Source organism: Clytia hemisphaerica, unplaced genomic scaffold (genome assembly GCF_902728285.1).
Source record: "Clytia hemisphaerica strain Z4C2 unplaced genomic scaffold, Clytia hemisphaerica genome assembly, whole genome shotgun sequence".
Taxonomy (NCBI): Eukaryota; Metazoa; Cnidaria; class Hydrozoa; order Leptothecata; family Clytiidae; genus Clytia; species Clytia hemisphaerica.
The window spans coordinates 227,083-244,073 of NW_027103650.1; the positions used below are offsets into that span (position 1 = coordinate 227,083).

Sequence of the window (16,991 nt, forward strand, 5' to 3'; positions counted from 1 at the left end):
TGTAAGAACTAATTACCGAAAGGTAAATTGCCTTCAATCAAGTGTTATTGATTTGATTCTTATAAAGTAGATGCTTATAAGAAGAAATAATATGCTCATAATTTTTGCCATCCTTTGTTTACTTTGTAAGAACTATTTACCGAAAGGTAATCTGACTTCAATCAAGAGTTTTTGATTTGATTCTTATAAAGTAGATGCTTATAAGAAAAATAAATATGCTAATTTTTTTTGCCATCCTTTGTTTACTTTGTAAGAACTAAATACCGAAAGGTAATCTGCCTTCAATCAAGAGTTATTGATTTGATTCCTATAAATTAGACGCTTATAAGAAAAATAAATATGCTCATATTTTTCACCATCCTTTGTTTACTTTGAAAGAACTAATTACCGAAAGGTAAATTGCCTTTAATCAAGAGTTTTTGATTTGATTCTTATAAATTAGATGCTTATTAGAAAAATAAATATGCTCACATTTTTTGCCATCCTTTGTTTACTTTGTAAGAACTAAATACCGAAAGGTAATCTGTTTTCAATCAAGAGTTATTGATTTGATTCCTATAAATTAGATGCTTATAAGAAAAATAAATATGCTTATATTTTTCGCCATCCTTTGTTTACTTTGTAAGAACTAATTACCGAAAGATAAATTGCCTTTAATCAAGAGTTTTTGATTTTATTCTTATAAAGTAGATGCTTATAATAAAAATAAAAATGCTCATATTTTTCGCCATCCTTTGTTTACTTTGTAAGAACTAATTACCGAAAGGTAAATTGCCTTTAATCAAGAGTTTTTGATTTGATTCTTATAAAGTAGATGCTTATAATAAAAATAAAAATGCTCATATTTTTCACCATCCTTTGTTTACTTCATAATAACTAATTACCGAAAGGTAAATTGCCTTTAATCAAGAGTTTTTGATTCTATTCTTATAAAGTAGATGCTTATAAGAAAATATAATATGCTCATATTTTTCGCCATCCTTTGTTTACTTCATAATAACTAATTACCGAAAGGTAAATTGTTTTCAATCAAAAGTAATTAGATACCCGAGAGTATTACACGTTTAAAACTATTGAGTGACTTGCAAAAGTTCTTTTCCGCGTTTTATTAAATTTGGTCACGCGGTTAATATATTACGGAGGTAATCGAAATTGTTATTATCTCCTCAGTATTGCACTCATATGCGACAATTGGCAATTTTTCTGATTTCGAGAAAATGAGATTTTTCACCGTATACAAAACTGGTGGGACCGCCTTCAGGGCGGTCGATAACTCTTTTCAAACGAAACTTCATAATATTGGTTCTAAAGGTGATATAAGAAGGTTGAAAAAAAAAAATTTGTAAAATGGGCCAAAATTGCGGCACAAATCAAGAAAAAGTTGATAAAAAGGCAGCCACAAATTTGTTCAATGAGCAAAAATCATTTTTTTCAGATGAAACTCGTAGCAAAAAGGTTTATCCACAAAATATCAAAAATAGAACCAAAATTATTGGGTCATTGGGCTAGAATTGCAGCTCAAAGTTGACGATTTTTTTCATATATATGCTTTGATTGAAGCCACATTTTAAGCCCATTGAAAACCCTGCAGCCACAAATTAAACCCATAAGTATCTTTTAAGACCTTAAACTACCAATTTCAAGAAAAATGGTTAAAAAATATTGAAGTCTTAAAGCAGGACAGCACATAAGCCAACCCTAAAAATGCAAACTAATACTTTTATGTAACAGCTCAGAAGGTTATATGTACAAAAAATGGTATTTGCAGCCACAAAATGTACACTTTTTCTTAAAATAACAACACTGTATTGTGTCAGACTGTGTCAGATTGTGTTTGTTTTGCATTAGGCTTTGCAAATATTCATGTTTCGAAAACAAAACCCAACCTGGAATGTGCAAATTGATAAATTAGTGATTGAAGCCACATTTTAAGCCCATTTAAAACCTTGCAGCCACAAATTAAACCCATAAGTATCTTTATCAGACCTTAAACTACCAATTCCAAGAAAAACGGTTAAAAAATATTGAAGTCTTAAAGCAGGACGGCACATATAAGCCAACCTGTTGAGTGAGCCACAGTGACATACAGCCACAAAACCTGCCCTCACTTTGCCATCTTATATTTCAAGACTGAATCACTCAACTTCAAAGGGAGCCACATTTTTGGAAAGCTCATCAATTTCCTTATTTTATGGAATTTTGTACTACACAGCAGCCACAAGAATGTCAAGGCTGTGGGCTAAAAAGTGGCTGTGATTGAAAACCTCACTTTTTGGGGTTCTATTTTTGAATGCAATCAGAAGGTTTTCAACGAGATTTAATCAGATAAAGCTATAAGAGGTTCATTACTTGTGGATTTTAAAACCTACATAATAAAAAACGAAAGTTGTTGGGAAGGAAAGAGTAAATGCAAGACAGAAGGTTTGGTTGTGTTGATTAGGTATGTTTTTATTATATTCGAACTAATGTTATAAAAGACCAAGGAGGCCCTGACTGGTCCCTCCCAAGTTAGAGCAGTTGACGGATTTCGATATAAACTTCTGTCACAGGGATTACTTATCAATGTGTTGTGTCAACTTGTCAGAATTGTATTGTTGTAAAACAGGAAAGATATAAGAGGTAAGACTAGCCTAGTGTTCTAATCTTGATATCCAGGCGGTGTCAACCGAACCCTATCAAACCGATTTTTGTAATCAAACCATCAAACTTTATCTGACAAAATCAAACGATGGCTGTTCGATTACCGAACCCGATCAACAGCTATCGAACTTTACGAAAATTTCTTGGTAAGTTCGATTTAGTTCGATGAGTGTTCTTTGTTCGATGAGTGTTCTTTGTTCGATGAAGTTTGATGGATGTTCGATGAGTTCCGTGAGTGGTCCTAAATCCGACAGCCCTGCCTAAATCCGATGGGGTCTTTCAAAGATACAAACTAAGGGGCCACTCACATATCGATTCTTCCCACGACTAACGTCAAATTGACGCTAATTTGAAACCCCCCACCCCCTCTCTCAACGTCAAAGTTTAAAAATTATCAAAAATCGATGAAACTCTCTCCTTCACTTTCATCGTTGTTTCGTCAGCCATCTTTAATTTCGCTACGGTTTGCTCAGTTTTTACATTTTAAAAATAATGGAGATAATTTCTGAACTTTTTTTCGGAGAGTTGCCGAAATTAATTATCTCCGTCATTATAATCAACAGAATAGCGGCATTTCACAAAAAGAAGACCGATCGTCGTATTTTAAAAATAATGGAGATAATTTCCAAACTTTTTTTCGGAGAGTTGCCGAAAGTAATTATCTCCGTAATTATAATCAACAGAATAGCGGCATTTCACAAAAAGAAGACCGATCGTCTGCAAAATTTAAGGGCCGCGCGGACCGTCTAAAAAAGGAACACAAGACATAAACATAGGGCTGTTTGTTTTGGTTAAAATTGTTCTATAAAATAGCGAAACGAACGAATACTTAGGTATATAAAATGAGGAAACGAAATATGGAAAGTAACATTTGTCATAGAATAAACGTCTCAAAAAATCGATATTTCTGGTGAAATTTCTTAGCGTCACAGACTCTAACCCCCCACCCCTTCGCGTCAATTTGACGTTAGTCGTGGGAAGAATTGATATGTGAGTGACCCCTAAAATAAAAACAAACCTTTCGCTGTGACGCAATGAAGATACCAAAGTGTCAACTAAACTGAGAGATTTGATACACTGAACCAATTGAACCAAATAACAATAATTGCTTCTTATACAAAACATAATTTTTCATTACAAAATTGTTAAAACGTTTTAAAACACAAGCAATGGATTCACAATAATAGAGGTAATTATTCTTACAACTTGCGCTTTTTTGAACACAATATTTGACATCTTGACATTATAGTCATCTTGTTAGATGTTTTGTTTTTAGAGGTCTTGCAATAGTTTATTATTCAACTTGGAGAAGTAATGTTTGTAAACATAGGATTTTTTTTCATAGCAGTTATTTTGGGGGTCGGATTTAGGCAGGGCTGTCGGATTTAGGATCACTACCGGTTCGATTTAAGTTCGATGTGGTTCAATATGAAAGTTTGATGTGGTTCGATGATTGTGTCGGATCGATTTCTACTTTTCTTTACCTTTCAGAAAATTACGAGATTGTTTAATCAAAACGCAGTCACTGTATGCTTCACTCATTGCTCATTTGAAGTAAAATAGAAATGATACTTTCGTATTTAAATCTTTTTTTTTACAAATTAACGACCAACTAAATTGTAAAAGAGCTTGTAAAATCTCCAGCTTGTCCCATCTGATGGGATAGATATAGGATGGCCCGCGAGAATGGCCAGTGGGCGGCCGCCAATACATGTTCGCACCCCCCCCCCTTATAAAGGGGGGGGGGGTAGCGATGTTCAGAAAATCTCAGAAAGGGATTTTTTCTAGAAAGGGGGAAGTTTTTAGAAAGGGGGGGGGGGTTCATCTAGAAAGGGGGGGGGGTAAGATGTCAGTGGTATGTTTTTTTTTGTGTTTTCCCAGATTAGAAGTTTTATTTTTAATTTACAATGCAACGTCTCCTTTATTAATTGTTTAGTATATATGTTTGAAACATTCGATTCAAAATGATTCTATTTTTTTCGCAATGCAGTGTGTTCTATTTTCTTTTGTAGGATTTTAAAATTTTGAGGGGGGTAGCATCAAATTTTAAAAGGGGGAAGAACCTAGGGTAGGGGGGGTAGCTCTAGGGTAGGGGGGGTAGTGACCCCCTTCCGAACTATGGCCAATACGCCCTCAGAATATAAATAACTTCGAGCTTCATCAATCTTAATCGAGCTGATCGAACCTCAATCGGATTCATCGAACTATATATAATCGTATAATCGAACAGTCATCAAACTTTATGAAATTTTTCCCGGTTTGATAGGTGTTCGATTGACACCACCTGGTGGCTGGTGATATAAACCAGACCTGATCAATCGAACTTGTCGAACCAATCGAGCAATCGAACTAATCCAACTCCATCGAACGATTAAAGTTCGATTAAAAAAATTAGTCGAACCTAATCGAACACTCACAAGTTTTGAAGCAATAGCAGTTCGATTAGTTCGGTCAGTAAAAAGTTTGATTAGTTCGATGATATTAAATCCTCATGTATCTTCCCTCGCTTGCAAAAACTTTGTCCTGGCACGCGATTGCCATTTCGACAGTTCCCGGACTTAACAGCTTGATGTTTATTGTACCCGGATATTTGTCTATCCGAAATAAAGCCCGTAGCCCCTCTGTTGCGATTTCGCGCGCGGCCGAGTGGCGGAATACTACGCCCCAACAAACCCTGCGTCTGGCGCTATAAGGATACAGGAAAAGTGTGTAATCCGTTATCGGAAGTTATTTCCCAATTTACATTCCGAATTTGGCTTTGAAAAGAAGCTAATATACGGTGGCGGAGCAGCACAAACTTGTCGAACAAAATTGGTTTATCGAACTGATCGAACCGAAACCCATTGATCGAACTTAATCGAACACTCTCGATTAATTTTTTAATCGAACTTTAATCGTCAGTCAGGCACATCCTGGCAAATGAACGGGGTATTTTTCACTTGCAACCATTGGCAAATGAACGGGGTCGAAAACGAAAGTGACGTAATAGCGCCAAATACCCAGTTTAATTGAACCGGGTTGGAAATATTTTGCTTCATTTCAAAGAACTGCATAGATGAATTTTTTTTTTCCATGGGTCAATTTTGTCTTCGAAGATTGAAGAAACTTTTAACGAAAAAATAAGGTTCCCAGTTTTCTTCCTTTTTCCCTTTTTCAGTTTGAAGTTCATTTTTATTCATTTTCACGCTTTTAGCCTGAGATAGCCATTCCAGGGTCAAATTGAAACTATTCTGGTGGCAATCAAACCTAGTTCATCTTGTAGAGCTTCAAAAAAGAAAAAAAATGAGGGGTCATACACCTCCTAATGATAAGCGGTTCCGGAGATATTGAGATTTTGGTTCCGCTAAAATAGCACCTTTTTAGACATTTGAGGTTGACAATTTAGCCCGGAAACGGCATATAAAATGGCACCAAAATATGCTGCGAAAATTGAAAATTCAAGCTTTTGTATTGAGTCAAGGTATTCCAGATATCTTCATTTTGACTGCAGACTTTTATCAAATTCTTTTTGTAATGGCTTGCTAACACTTCAAGGAAGAAATGAAAAGACATTTTTTTGAAAAAGAAGACATTGCATTGCAAAAAACGATAAAAACGTTATATATAAAGCGGAAGTTAAAATTGCTGAACCTACCTATCTTTGTAATCAAAGCGCTGCGGAGGAAAAATTCCCCATGGCATATAAATAACTGTTTTAGGCTAAAAAAGGGTCAAATTTTTCAGTGGTATCACTCTCTATAATTCTAGTCCTCATTTTTAGGCTGAAAATGCTTGCCAAACTATGAAAAGTAAAAAATAATAACTTTTCATGAAAGAATTAATTTTCAAGAGTAGCACCATTGGATTTCTCAGGTATTTTCTGATAAATATGGAAAAGTGTTCACGTTGAACATTTTTTCCTCCGCAGCGCTTTGAAATCAAAGATGAGTTGTGAAATTTTTTGTGTCCCGCAGATCTAATTTTTCTAAAAATGGCCTTAGTTGAAACGAATTTTTAGACAAAAGTGTAGAATATTACACCTGCGTATTATATATGGTTGGAAAGCTAAAAGAAAGCTCTAAATTACTCAAAAATAATTAATTTTATAGCTCAACTACACAAAGAACAATTGCTTTTCAAAGTTTGACCTAAAATTGAAGATTTTGATAAGCGTCAAATAAAAAACAAGCAAACCCGGAATGGCTACCTGAGACGTCCTATCTCATTTACACTGGGTGACGAATACCCCATGCAAATGCTCACCCCGTTCATTTGCCAGGATGTGCCTGACTGATCGTTCGATGGAGTTTGAGTAGTTCGATTGTTCGATTGGTTCGACAAGTTCGATTGATCGGGTCTGGTATAAAGGAGTTTATAAGCTTAGACTGACAGAAAGAGGACCCTGACGACGCACCGGACTGTCCGGTGTATTTGTCCGGTGGCAAAAAGTATCCTTTCGCTACACCGGACGCAATAAGTCCGGTGTCAGTCCGGTGTTGCATACAAGGAATTTTGGACGCCGGACATTTATGAAACAAAAAATTAAGAAACACTGGACGCACCAGACTGATCATGTCCGGTGTTTTGATTGTCCGGTGGGAAAAAATATCCTTCTTTGACACCAGACATCCGACTCCCTTAAGTCCGGTGTAGAAATTGTCCGGTGGAAAAAAAAATTCTCATTTTACACCGGACTTTTGCGTACGTTCGTTAAGTCCGGTGCGCACGTGCGTCGTCGGCAGGGTCCTACAGAAAGCAGTGATGGACGAATATGAGAATTTAAAAAATTGATTTACCTTGCAATGCTTTACAGCTTCCTTGTATTCTTTCTTCTTTATGCAATCTCTTGCACTCTTCAGCTCTGATTTGATATCCATTCAGTCCAACGTACGTTGACACGAAAATCCCCTCACCTTTGACCTTTTTTCTCGAAATTTTTTTTTCGCAACTGAGGTACCATTTTTGCTTACAAAAGGCTCTACTTACACTATCAAAATTCAAAATGAGTTTTTAAAGGTGTACACACACTAACTATCTTTACTTTCGTGGAAACCAATTTTGCGGTTTTGAGGAAGAAAATTTGGCGGATTTGGCAGGTTTATCCAAAACCCGCCAAAGTAAGTTCCCTTCAAATTAATTTTTCCAGCCATCCGCCAAATTATATTCCCTCTGAAAAAACTTTCTCGGCCATCCGTCAAATTAAATTCCCGCCAAAATTCCTTCCTAAGGGTACAATTTTCAAAAATCCGTAGACCGGGAAGGGGGATTCTAGGTTCCTGGCATTCACCAAAGAATTTGATTGATCCTTATAGAAGCTTACAATAAATTAAAATTTGTATTTATTAATGACATGATGAACGATCATGCACCAAGTGTTCTTGGACAAGAGAGTAGCCGGAGTTAATTCGTTGTCAAACAAGAAAAAGCGTTGTTCCCTCCGGAAGTATCTTCAGGGGCCGCGAGGCAGGATGGACAATTTACACTTGACCACCCTCTCCCCCCCCCGCCCCCAAAAAAATCTTTTATATACCTACAAACCCGCTAATCTAAACCTAACTTCAAATGACAGACATCTTGTAGTTGTTTTAGTATTTCTAAATTTTTGAGCTGTGAATAACATCAGGAGCAGTTCACAGTCGGAAAACCCGTCCCTAAGCTCACTTTTTAGTGTTGCTGTGTCGCGGTCAAATATATGACGGGGTACTGTGTAGGTTGCCAAGTCAGTTTTTTTTTTGGGGGGGGCACTAAAAGGTAAATGATCTACCGTACGCGCAGCCCTTAAGGGTTCTCTTTCCAAGCTTCCCAAAGTGCACTGTAAGGTTCGAAATGAGCAAAGATGAGACAAATTGCACTCTAAGGGTGTAAAATTTGGAAAATTTGACCATATTTGGCTAAATTTTCTCTGCACTGTAAGGGGCCGTACATACGGTGGTCGTTTTTGAATCGAGTACCCCTCCCACGGGGTTAGTCTACTAAACATAACCCACCTCTGGGGTTTCAGTTGATTAAAACACAAGTATAATAAATGATATCATGAAAAGTGACGTCAAAACGCAGTGCTGTAGTGAAATGACAGACACAGTTTGGCAAAGAAAAAGTTCAAACGTGTAAAGCGTCATAAAAAAACAAACTCTATCCGACAAAGACTTTAATTTACTTTTTAGAGAAGTTTTATACTTGTGAGTATCGATCTCAATACTTGGCCTCTGGTACCCAGCGCAACGTTTGGGCCTCTGAATATGAGAAAAACTTTAACTGTTCGACGGTTTACTTTGAAGCAAGAATCAAACGTAGATTTTTGACTTGCGTTCTTATAAAAGTGACTGATGATTAAAAACGATTTATAATTTTGGCATAGGTATTAGTAATTATAGAGATTAGAGGGTTCATTAAAATGATCAGACTAATTTTAGAGTGATAATGATTTTTCACAGCTTTCGATAACCTTAATGAGCAGGTATATCTCGCTAGACAACAGAAGGACTTACGAAATAGTTGCTTTATATGTTTGAAGTGTTTTTTTTTGAACTTTTGAAATAAACTATATTGCTATATGGTTTGATATAGTCGTAATAATGTATGAAATTTTAAAAAGGCTTGCACAAAAATGATATTTATGAAAGTTTTGAAATCATAAAAACTTAAAGTTCTTGTTTCTGTGAAAATCAAAGGAAAGGCTTAATGAAGAATATGGTAAAGTATACAGTTGACGCTCTCTAATTCGATCTTCAAGGGGAATTGGATTTTCATCGAATAAGGGAACTTATCGAATAATGGAGCGTCGTTTACGAGAGTTTCTTGTTGACGGGGACTTTAAATACACTCTTTTCGAGATGCATAAATTTATTGTTGTCCTCGTTTTCAAACAGATTTCATTGCTATGAAATTATACATTTAAATCAATTTAAATTCTCAAAAGGCAAACATTAACTCTAAAACAAAAGTACTTGAAATTTAAAATGTCTCATGAGGTGTAAACAACACAATTATCATTGTGAATATGTAATTTTATAGCAATGAAATCTGTTTGAAAACGAGGACAACAATAAATTTATGCATCTCGAGAAGAGTGTATTTCATCGAATAAAGGAGCCAATCGAATAGTAGAACGTCGAATTAGAGAGCGTCAACTATATTTCTTTGGTTGAAAATAGTTGGATGATAAGAAATTTCAAATTTACATTGATAGGTACGGAAACGTATTGCTGGAGTTTAAAATATGGACCCTATAACCTTGTTTCCTGCGTCAACTTTTTGGTACCTACTGATAGCGCTAGATAATTCTCTGGCGTCTATCAGCAACGTAAATAAAGCCCAGGATACATGGGGACAAGGGTACCTGTCAGACACGTCTCCGTATCACATTTCGCCTGAGTACTCCCCTCCCCCTACACAAACACATATCCGTTTACATAAAGCTCACTGGGTGCGGAGTACGAGGCTAAATGATTAGAATATATAAAGTTTGAAGCTAAAAAATCGTTACGATGCATTTCGTTCGCGTTGAGTAAAACAAGAGACCATAGTTTTGATTTATTTCAGTCGCCTGCGTTGATGTATATCTAACCTTCTTTCTGTTTGTAGTCTTTGTATGGAAAGAGAAATGAAGAAATCCTCGAAGCTTAAATTTTCATGTCCGGGTTTTTAGTGATTAAGATAAGAAAAACATTATCATGTTGTAAAATCTTTGAAATCGTCGATAAGAAAAATCTTCATTTCAGAAATTAGATTGAAATTCGTAAGGTAGGTACATGTTGATCCAAATTTTCGATCGATGGAAAGAATGATTGATATTTATAAAAAAGGATGAAAACTGAATAAAACTGGATGCTTTCAAAAGAGACCCCAGTGATTTGTGTAATTGGAGCTTTTTCTTGTGCTTTGGCGTGACGAGGTGCCGATGAGGATGGGAGCCTCTTACAAACCCATCTCACTGATCTTCGACCCATTGAGATAAGAAAAATGTTTAAATGGGGGCAATTTTAGCCTAAGTTTTCCAGTGAATAGAGATCCCAACGGGCTAATAAGACGGGGTGAGTTGGTGCATCGAATTCTAAACTGAAGATAGGTTAGGGATTTAAAGGTGTTCAATCTTGATCCTCTAATGAAGTAAGTTTTATTTTCCCATAACATTCATATAACATCCATATAAGATTCATATAAGATTCCGCTGGCAAAGTTTACATTTGATTCGAGAGATGTAAAAGAGAGATTTTTACACGACAACACAACTTGACATGCAAAAAATTCACAACTTATCAAATTGTGGTTAAAAATATGACGGTGTAAAACCATTCTCTTATTATTAATATCAGATTTCTGGTTTCAAATACAGTCTATAAAAATATAGGAAAGAATTTATAGTATTTCATAAACCTAACGAAAACATGTACTACGTATACTTGTATACTACGTATATTTGTAGTTTTTGACTGTGTGGAAAAATGAATTACTGGTTTGCAGTAAAATGCGTGTGTCTAGATGTTGTGAATACCATGAATAATGGGATGTTTCCAGTGAAAAGACATGCTTGTAATCAGCGTGGGGTTTTTGTGCAGACTCCAAGACATAATGCGTAAGTTATAAAAACAGTGGCACAAAAGTAGCCAATGTAGTTCCCACTGAAATTAATCAGATAAGCTAATCCACACTGCAAAATATTGTGCTATATTTTTCCCACCCCCACTGAATTTTCTGACTTGAAAACAATGGAATTCAAATCCCAGCCATAAAAAACATGGGAATATCAATCCTCGTCACACCCCTGTGTCACAGACCCGCTGGGACCCCAGCCCCACTGGAAAATTCGGCCAAAATTTTGTACCAGGTGGGAAGAATATCCTACAATTTCATCCCACTGAGGAATTGACTTTGATTGCATTACCATTCAAAATTGAATGCTTAAAAATTGAACTCCAAAACCATCCCCACCGGAACAATAGAAATTTTATCCCCATTGGGTTTTCAATAGAAAATTTTATCTCTACTGTGGAGAAAAGTTTCACCGGGGTTGTGAGACAGGGGTGTCCCATCGAGTTCAGTCCGTTATTATTACCCTCCCTGACTGATAAAATCCCACCGAGTCTGTGAGAAGGGGGTGTTTTACTTTGACCCACGTCATTCTAGAATCTGCGTAGTTCAGATCACTACACGGCAAAATAGAATATTAATGTTGACAGTCTTGTCAAACAGGCGTTAAAAAGATGAAGTTCGTGATCGCAAGCTTACGATGATGACCTCTTATTGTTGTGTGAAGCTTATTCCTGAGTCACGCTATAAGCGAATTATCATACTCATAGAAAATGTAGTGCAGAATTTATGAAGAATGTTTTTTACAGAGCTTTTCAAAAGTCTAGTTGTCCTATACTTTGAAGGGGTGTGCTGAGGAAGAGAAAGTCGTAATTTTACCTCCCTAAATACTACATCAAAATCAAACGCCATCTCAAACTAATATTGAGGGAAAAACTTTCGCAGTTTTCGCGAAATTTCAGCGAATTAGCGACAGTTAATCCCGTGAAAATTCGCTGAAGCAACTTTAAAAAGTAATTTTGAGATAAATATTAGGCTAATGGATGTGAAAAAAATCAGCAATTTAGCACTCAATTTAACTAAACATTACTCAATCGTGAAATAACTTTTTTGGGGGGTTTGTACTTTTACGGTGTGACGGGATTGGCCCTTTTTTAGTACGGTATTACGGGATTTGACGAAAAAAGAGACGGGAAAACGGTATTTTAAAATCAGACGGTGACGGTATTTAGGTAAATTTTTGCCCTGTACAAGCCGGTGTGACGGTGTTATTATTTTTTCAATTTTCGGGATTACGGGATTCAGCAAAAAATTTGACGGGAAAATGGTATTTCGAACCCCTACAAACCCCCCCCCCTTTTTTACGTGTGAAATCTTTTCTTCCTAAAATAGCTAAATTTATTCGTGTTTGTGTCTTTGGTAAGGAATAGAAATTCCGAATTGGGCGGGGCGGGGGTGCTTTCGTTTGTGGATGTTATCTTCATGACATCATTTTCAACCAATCAAATCAAAGAAAAACGGCGGCAGAAACTACGAACGAAACTGAAAAGAAAAGCATTTTTCACAAAAATGACGTCATCAAAACGAAGATGAAAAATGTTCCATGGAACAAAAGAAATGTGAAACAGACTGAAACAGGTTTTGATATTTTCGTTTTCTTTCTCTTTTTATTTACTTCTTTTTCTATCTGTATGTAAAATGAAAGTAAAAGAAAATTACAAGATCAGAGAGATGTAGAGAAATGGAAATAAGAATATAATATACGAATTTGGAAGGTGAAGAAGAAGGGAGAATATTAAAAAGTAAAATAACTTATTCGTCGTGGGAAAGAACAGATTTCTGACTGAGCTTTTATTATGTTTTCTGGATTCTATTTATTTTCCACCTTATATTATCGTTATCTACTTTTTCGACCTTTCTTGATTACTGCGGGGCCAAGGCTACATTTTGTTTTTGGAAAACGTGGATATATTGAGCCTACGGGCGATTCTCTTTGGTTGAATTAAAGAGCAGTTTTGGCGGTTGTTTTAAAATTGTTGTGTAGAAAGACAGATGAAGATTTGGATTCTTTTCGAAGGAGTGAAAATCTTTTCGTCAAGCTTAACAGATCAAACTAGGGACTAAACTGTAGTGGAGTACACGCTTTTTTTTATAAGAATACACTTTATAAGAATGTCCATGATGAAAATGGCAAAAAAATTTAGAATAATGCTAAGAATATCACAATCATGGAATTTTGCTACTCAAGCTAAGAATGCTATTTTTAGAACATTTTCAATTATAAATTGTCAATTACCAGTGGATACCCCTTAAAACCCACAATAAAAAGTGGTACCCTCTATCTCATTGTTTAGTTGGAGTGTAAGGCTGAAACTTTTTGTGTTGAAAGTACGTTGTCTATGATTGTCTTCCCTAGCAGTGATGTTTTGTAGAAAACAGTTTTCAGCTTTTCACGAGGAAGTGAAAAAGTGCAGTTTTAGCTATTTACCCCTTAAAACCTACAAAATGGTTTTTCTCGAATAACTTTTTACAAAAAAGTTCTTTTGACCTCAAATTTTGAACAGTGATTCACTGTAAAGTTACTAATGTTATGAATATACCATTAGTACCTTATTGATCTCAAAAATATGTGTTAAAATCAAAATACCCCTTAAAACCTACAAAAATAAGGCTAAAAACCACAAAGTCCGACCCTTGCTAACGGGATACTCAAGCTGATGGATACAAATTTGGTGTTGCTTCGTGATTCAATGGTTCAAAGACTTGCTAGAAATTCATTCCCACAACAATATTTTCATTTTTCAGGATTTCATGCCCATAATGCAATTGTGTGTGGTTTTTTCGTCAAAAACGGCTACGAAAGGCCAAAACCTTCATTCGCTTCATTTTTGACCTATGGTTCTAATGTTTTTCTAAATCTCCATCAAATTTGTGACATTTTGGTATGCAACATGACCAGGTTTTGAGAAAGTCGATTTTCAGATTTTATTGATCATCACCATAAAGTGCTTTAAAGTAGAATTTTAAGGGCCTGTCATTTTCGTTGGGGTCTATTCACGAAGATGAAAATGATTTTTTCAAACCTACCATAAGTATAGGTATCTAAAAAGTATAGGTTTTATGACCTTAAATTCAATTGTGTAATTTCTAGGTCCAAAAAACCTGATTTTTTGAAGGGATTTTTGATAAAATTTTGAATAACTTCGAATTTTCAGATACTTTAGCATCTTTAAAATCCTTAAAATTTGGTATTTTATGAAAGAACATTTATAAGAGGTTGTAAAAAAGTGAAAAATACCACATAAAATTAAATCTGGTAGTTATGAAAGCCAAAAATGCAACATTGTGGGTTTTAAGGGGTATGTGGTTTTAAGGGGTATCCACTGGTACATGTAGGCAAAAACAGCCATTGAATAATTCCTGATATACCATGGCTATTATACCACGGTGAATTTTTTTTTTTCAAATTTTGCTTTCAAAGTTTGATTTTTTTGTCGTTTTTGTTGTTATATCAAAGAAATTCATTAAAATAAATCTATTGTCAATTTCATGAACACATTTTATGACTCAAGTAATTAAGAAAATCATTAAAAAATAAAAACATTCGAACGTTCGATTATATGGGAGTGTTTTATGTGAAACGTTTAACAATTGACATATATAATGTTTCCTTTTTGCCTCTAGCTATACAGGGTGTCCCTAATAAAAGTATCGAGTTTGAACATGCGATTGAGTAGAAAGTTTTAAGTGTGTATTTACAAAATTGTATTTTAAAGGGACATAACAGTACTTGCGAAATTTGTAAACAAACTGTATGCAGCAGATACAAAATCAAAACAAATGTCACATGTCAAAATAAACAAGCAACATGCTGAATGGACCTACCTGATGATGAAAGCTGAATAATAAGGCAATAAGGAGAAAAATGAAAACAATCAGTCAGACGATATAGCGCTTTGCAAAAATGCATAACATATTAAATCTTATCATTGATTGTAGATGGGGGAAGAGGGAAGGGGAGTAGGGAAAAATCAGTTTTATTGACAATTGAATCATGCTTAATGGTGGGATTTGTTATCAATAATGTTTTTGTGTGAAAAAACAAAGAAGTAAGAAAAAAGCCAAATGAAAATCTGCAAAAACGACGATTACCGGCATATTTCCGGCATTTTCAGCCGGGAAATAATGTTTTTTCGAAAATCGGGCTCCGTCACATTTTAGGTATTGTCATCTTGCATCAGTGTGCAAGATTTCATAAAAAAATATAAAGTACAGCTCGAGAAATTCAAGAAAAACTGTCTTTCCGGCGAAAATAGGTTGTTCCGGCGATTTTTGAGTAGTTCCGGCTTCAAAAATCTATTTTTTTGAAAATTGAAACATGCTTGATGGTTGGCATTGCTATTAATAATGTTTTTGAATGAAAAAACAACCAATTATAAGAAAAAAAATCCAATGAAAATCCAGAAAAACGGCGATTTCCGGCATATTTCCGGCATTTTCGACGGAAAAAAATTTTTTCTCGAAAATTGGACTCGGCCATGTTTTGGGCATTGTTAATACGCATCTTTGAGCAAAAAATCAGAAAAAACTAATTATAAAATCTCGAGAAAATGCCAAAAAACCAGTTTTTCCGGCATATTTCCGGTATTTTCGGCCGGAAAATTTTTTTTTTTCGAAAATCGGGCTCCGTCACATTTTGGGCATTGCCATTTTGCATCATTGTGCAAAAAATCATGAAAATCTGTCAAGTATAACTCGAAAAAATGAAGGATATCTGTTTTACGCCGGTTTTCGGCTGTTCCGGCGATTTTTAAGGAGTTCCGGATCGAACAAATTATTTTATTGAAAATTAAATGATGCAAAGTTTAGGGTATCACCACAGAGAACCTTTTTCTGTAAAAAAACGGTCAAATAAGTTGAAAAAGTGTCACGGAAATACGAAAAACGGCGATTTCCGGAACATTTCCAGTTCTACAGGCCGGAAAAAATTTTTTTTCGAAAAACGGTTTTCAACATCTTTTCGGTAGTACTAACGCGCCTCTATGTACAAAAAATCAGAAAAAACTAATGATAAAATCTCGAGAAAATCCCCAAAAACCGCTTTTTCCGGGACATTTCCGGACCTGGCGACCGGAAAAAATTTTTTTTCGAAAATCGGGCTCCGTCACATTTTGGGTATTGCCATTTTGCATCATTGTACAAAAAATTAGAAAAAACTAATGAGCCGATCCCGAGAAAAGCTGGCAACAGACGAACGGACGAACGGACGAACGGACAAGGGTTAATTTAAAGGACTACCTCAAGGTAGGTCCAAAAATCAAACCAAATATGGCTAATTTTGATTGCTCAATTGTTTTACAAGTTTGTTATGGACACGTGATTTTAATTGTTCTCTTTAATGACACGTGGTTTGTGCAATGTTTACATTTTACTACTGTAATGTCCCTTTAAGCTCTCCCTCTTTTTTCTTTGTCAGTTATACCTTTTGTAATGAGCCTATGTGATGTGAACGTTATTATATTTTAGCGATAACACACACAAACTTTTCTACTCAATCGCATGTTCAAACTCGATACTTTTATTAGGGACACCCTGTATAATAAAACATATATTTCAATAGGTTTTCGTTGGTTATTGGATTTATTAACCCTCGGTGATGTATATTCAACTCGGCTTCGCCTCGTTGAATATTACATCACCTCGGGTTAATAAATCTCAATAACCAACTTTTACCCATTGAATATCTGCTTATTGATGTCTATCTAGGTCATTAAACTAAACTAGCCGTATTATTGTTTGGATAAGGAATGGAATCTGTCTAACAACAGTGACAGATTACTATA

At 35.4% G+C, this 16,991-nt stretch overlaps 1 protein-coding gene across 1 annotated transcript in view; it reads right to left on the reverse strand.

Annotated features, from left to right (window-relative positions):
- Positions 1-7,589, reverse strand: part of LOC136803087 (superkiller complex protein 3-like) — a 61,039-nt gene extending 53,450 nt beyond the window's left edge. Inside the window, exon 1 of the mRNA XM_067059836.1 lies at positions 7,416-7,589. Within this exon, the coding sequence (XP_066915937.1) occupies positions 7,416-7,496 (81 nt within the window). The 5' untranslated portion in view covers positions 7,497-7,589. The remainder of the gene's footprint in view (positions 1-7,415) is intronic.
- Between the last annotated feature and the right edge of the window lie 9,402 nt (positions 7,590-16,991).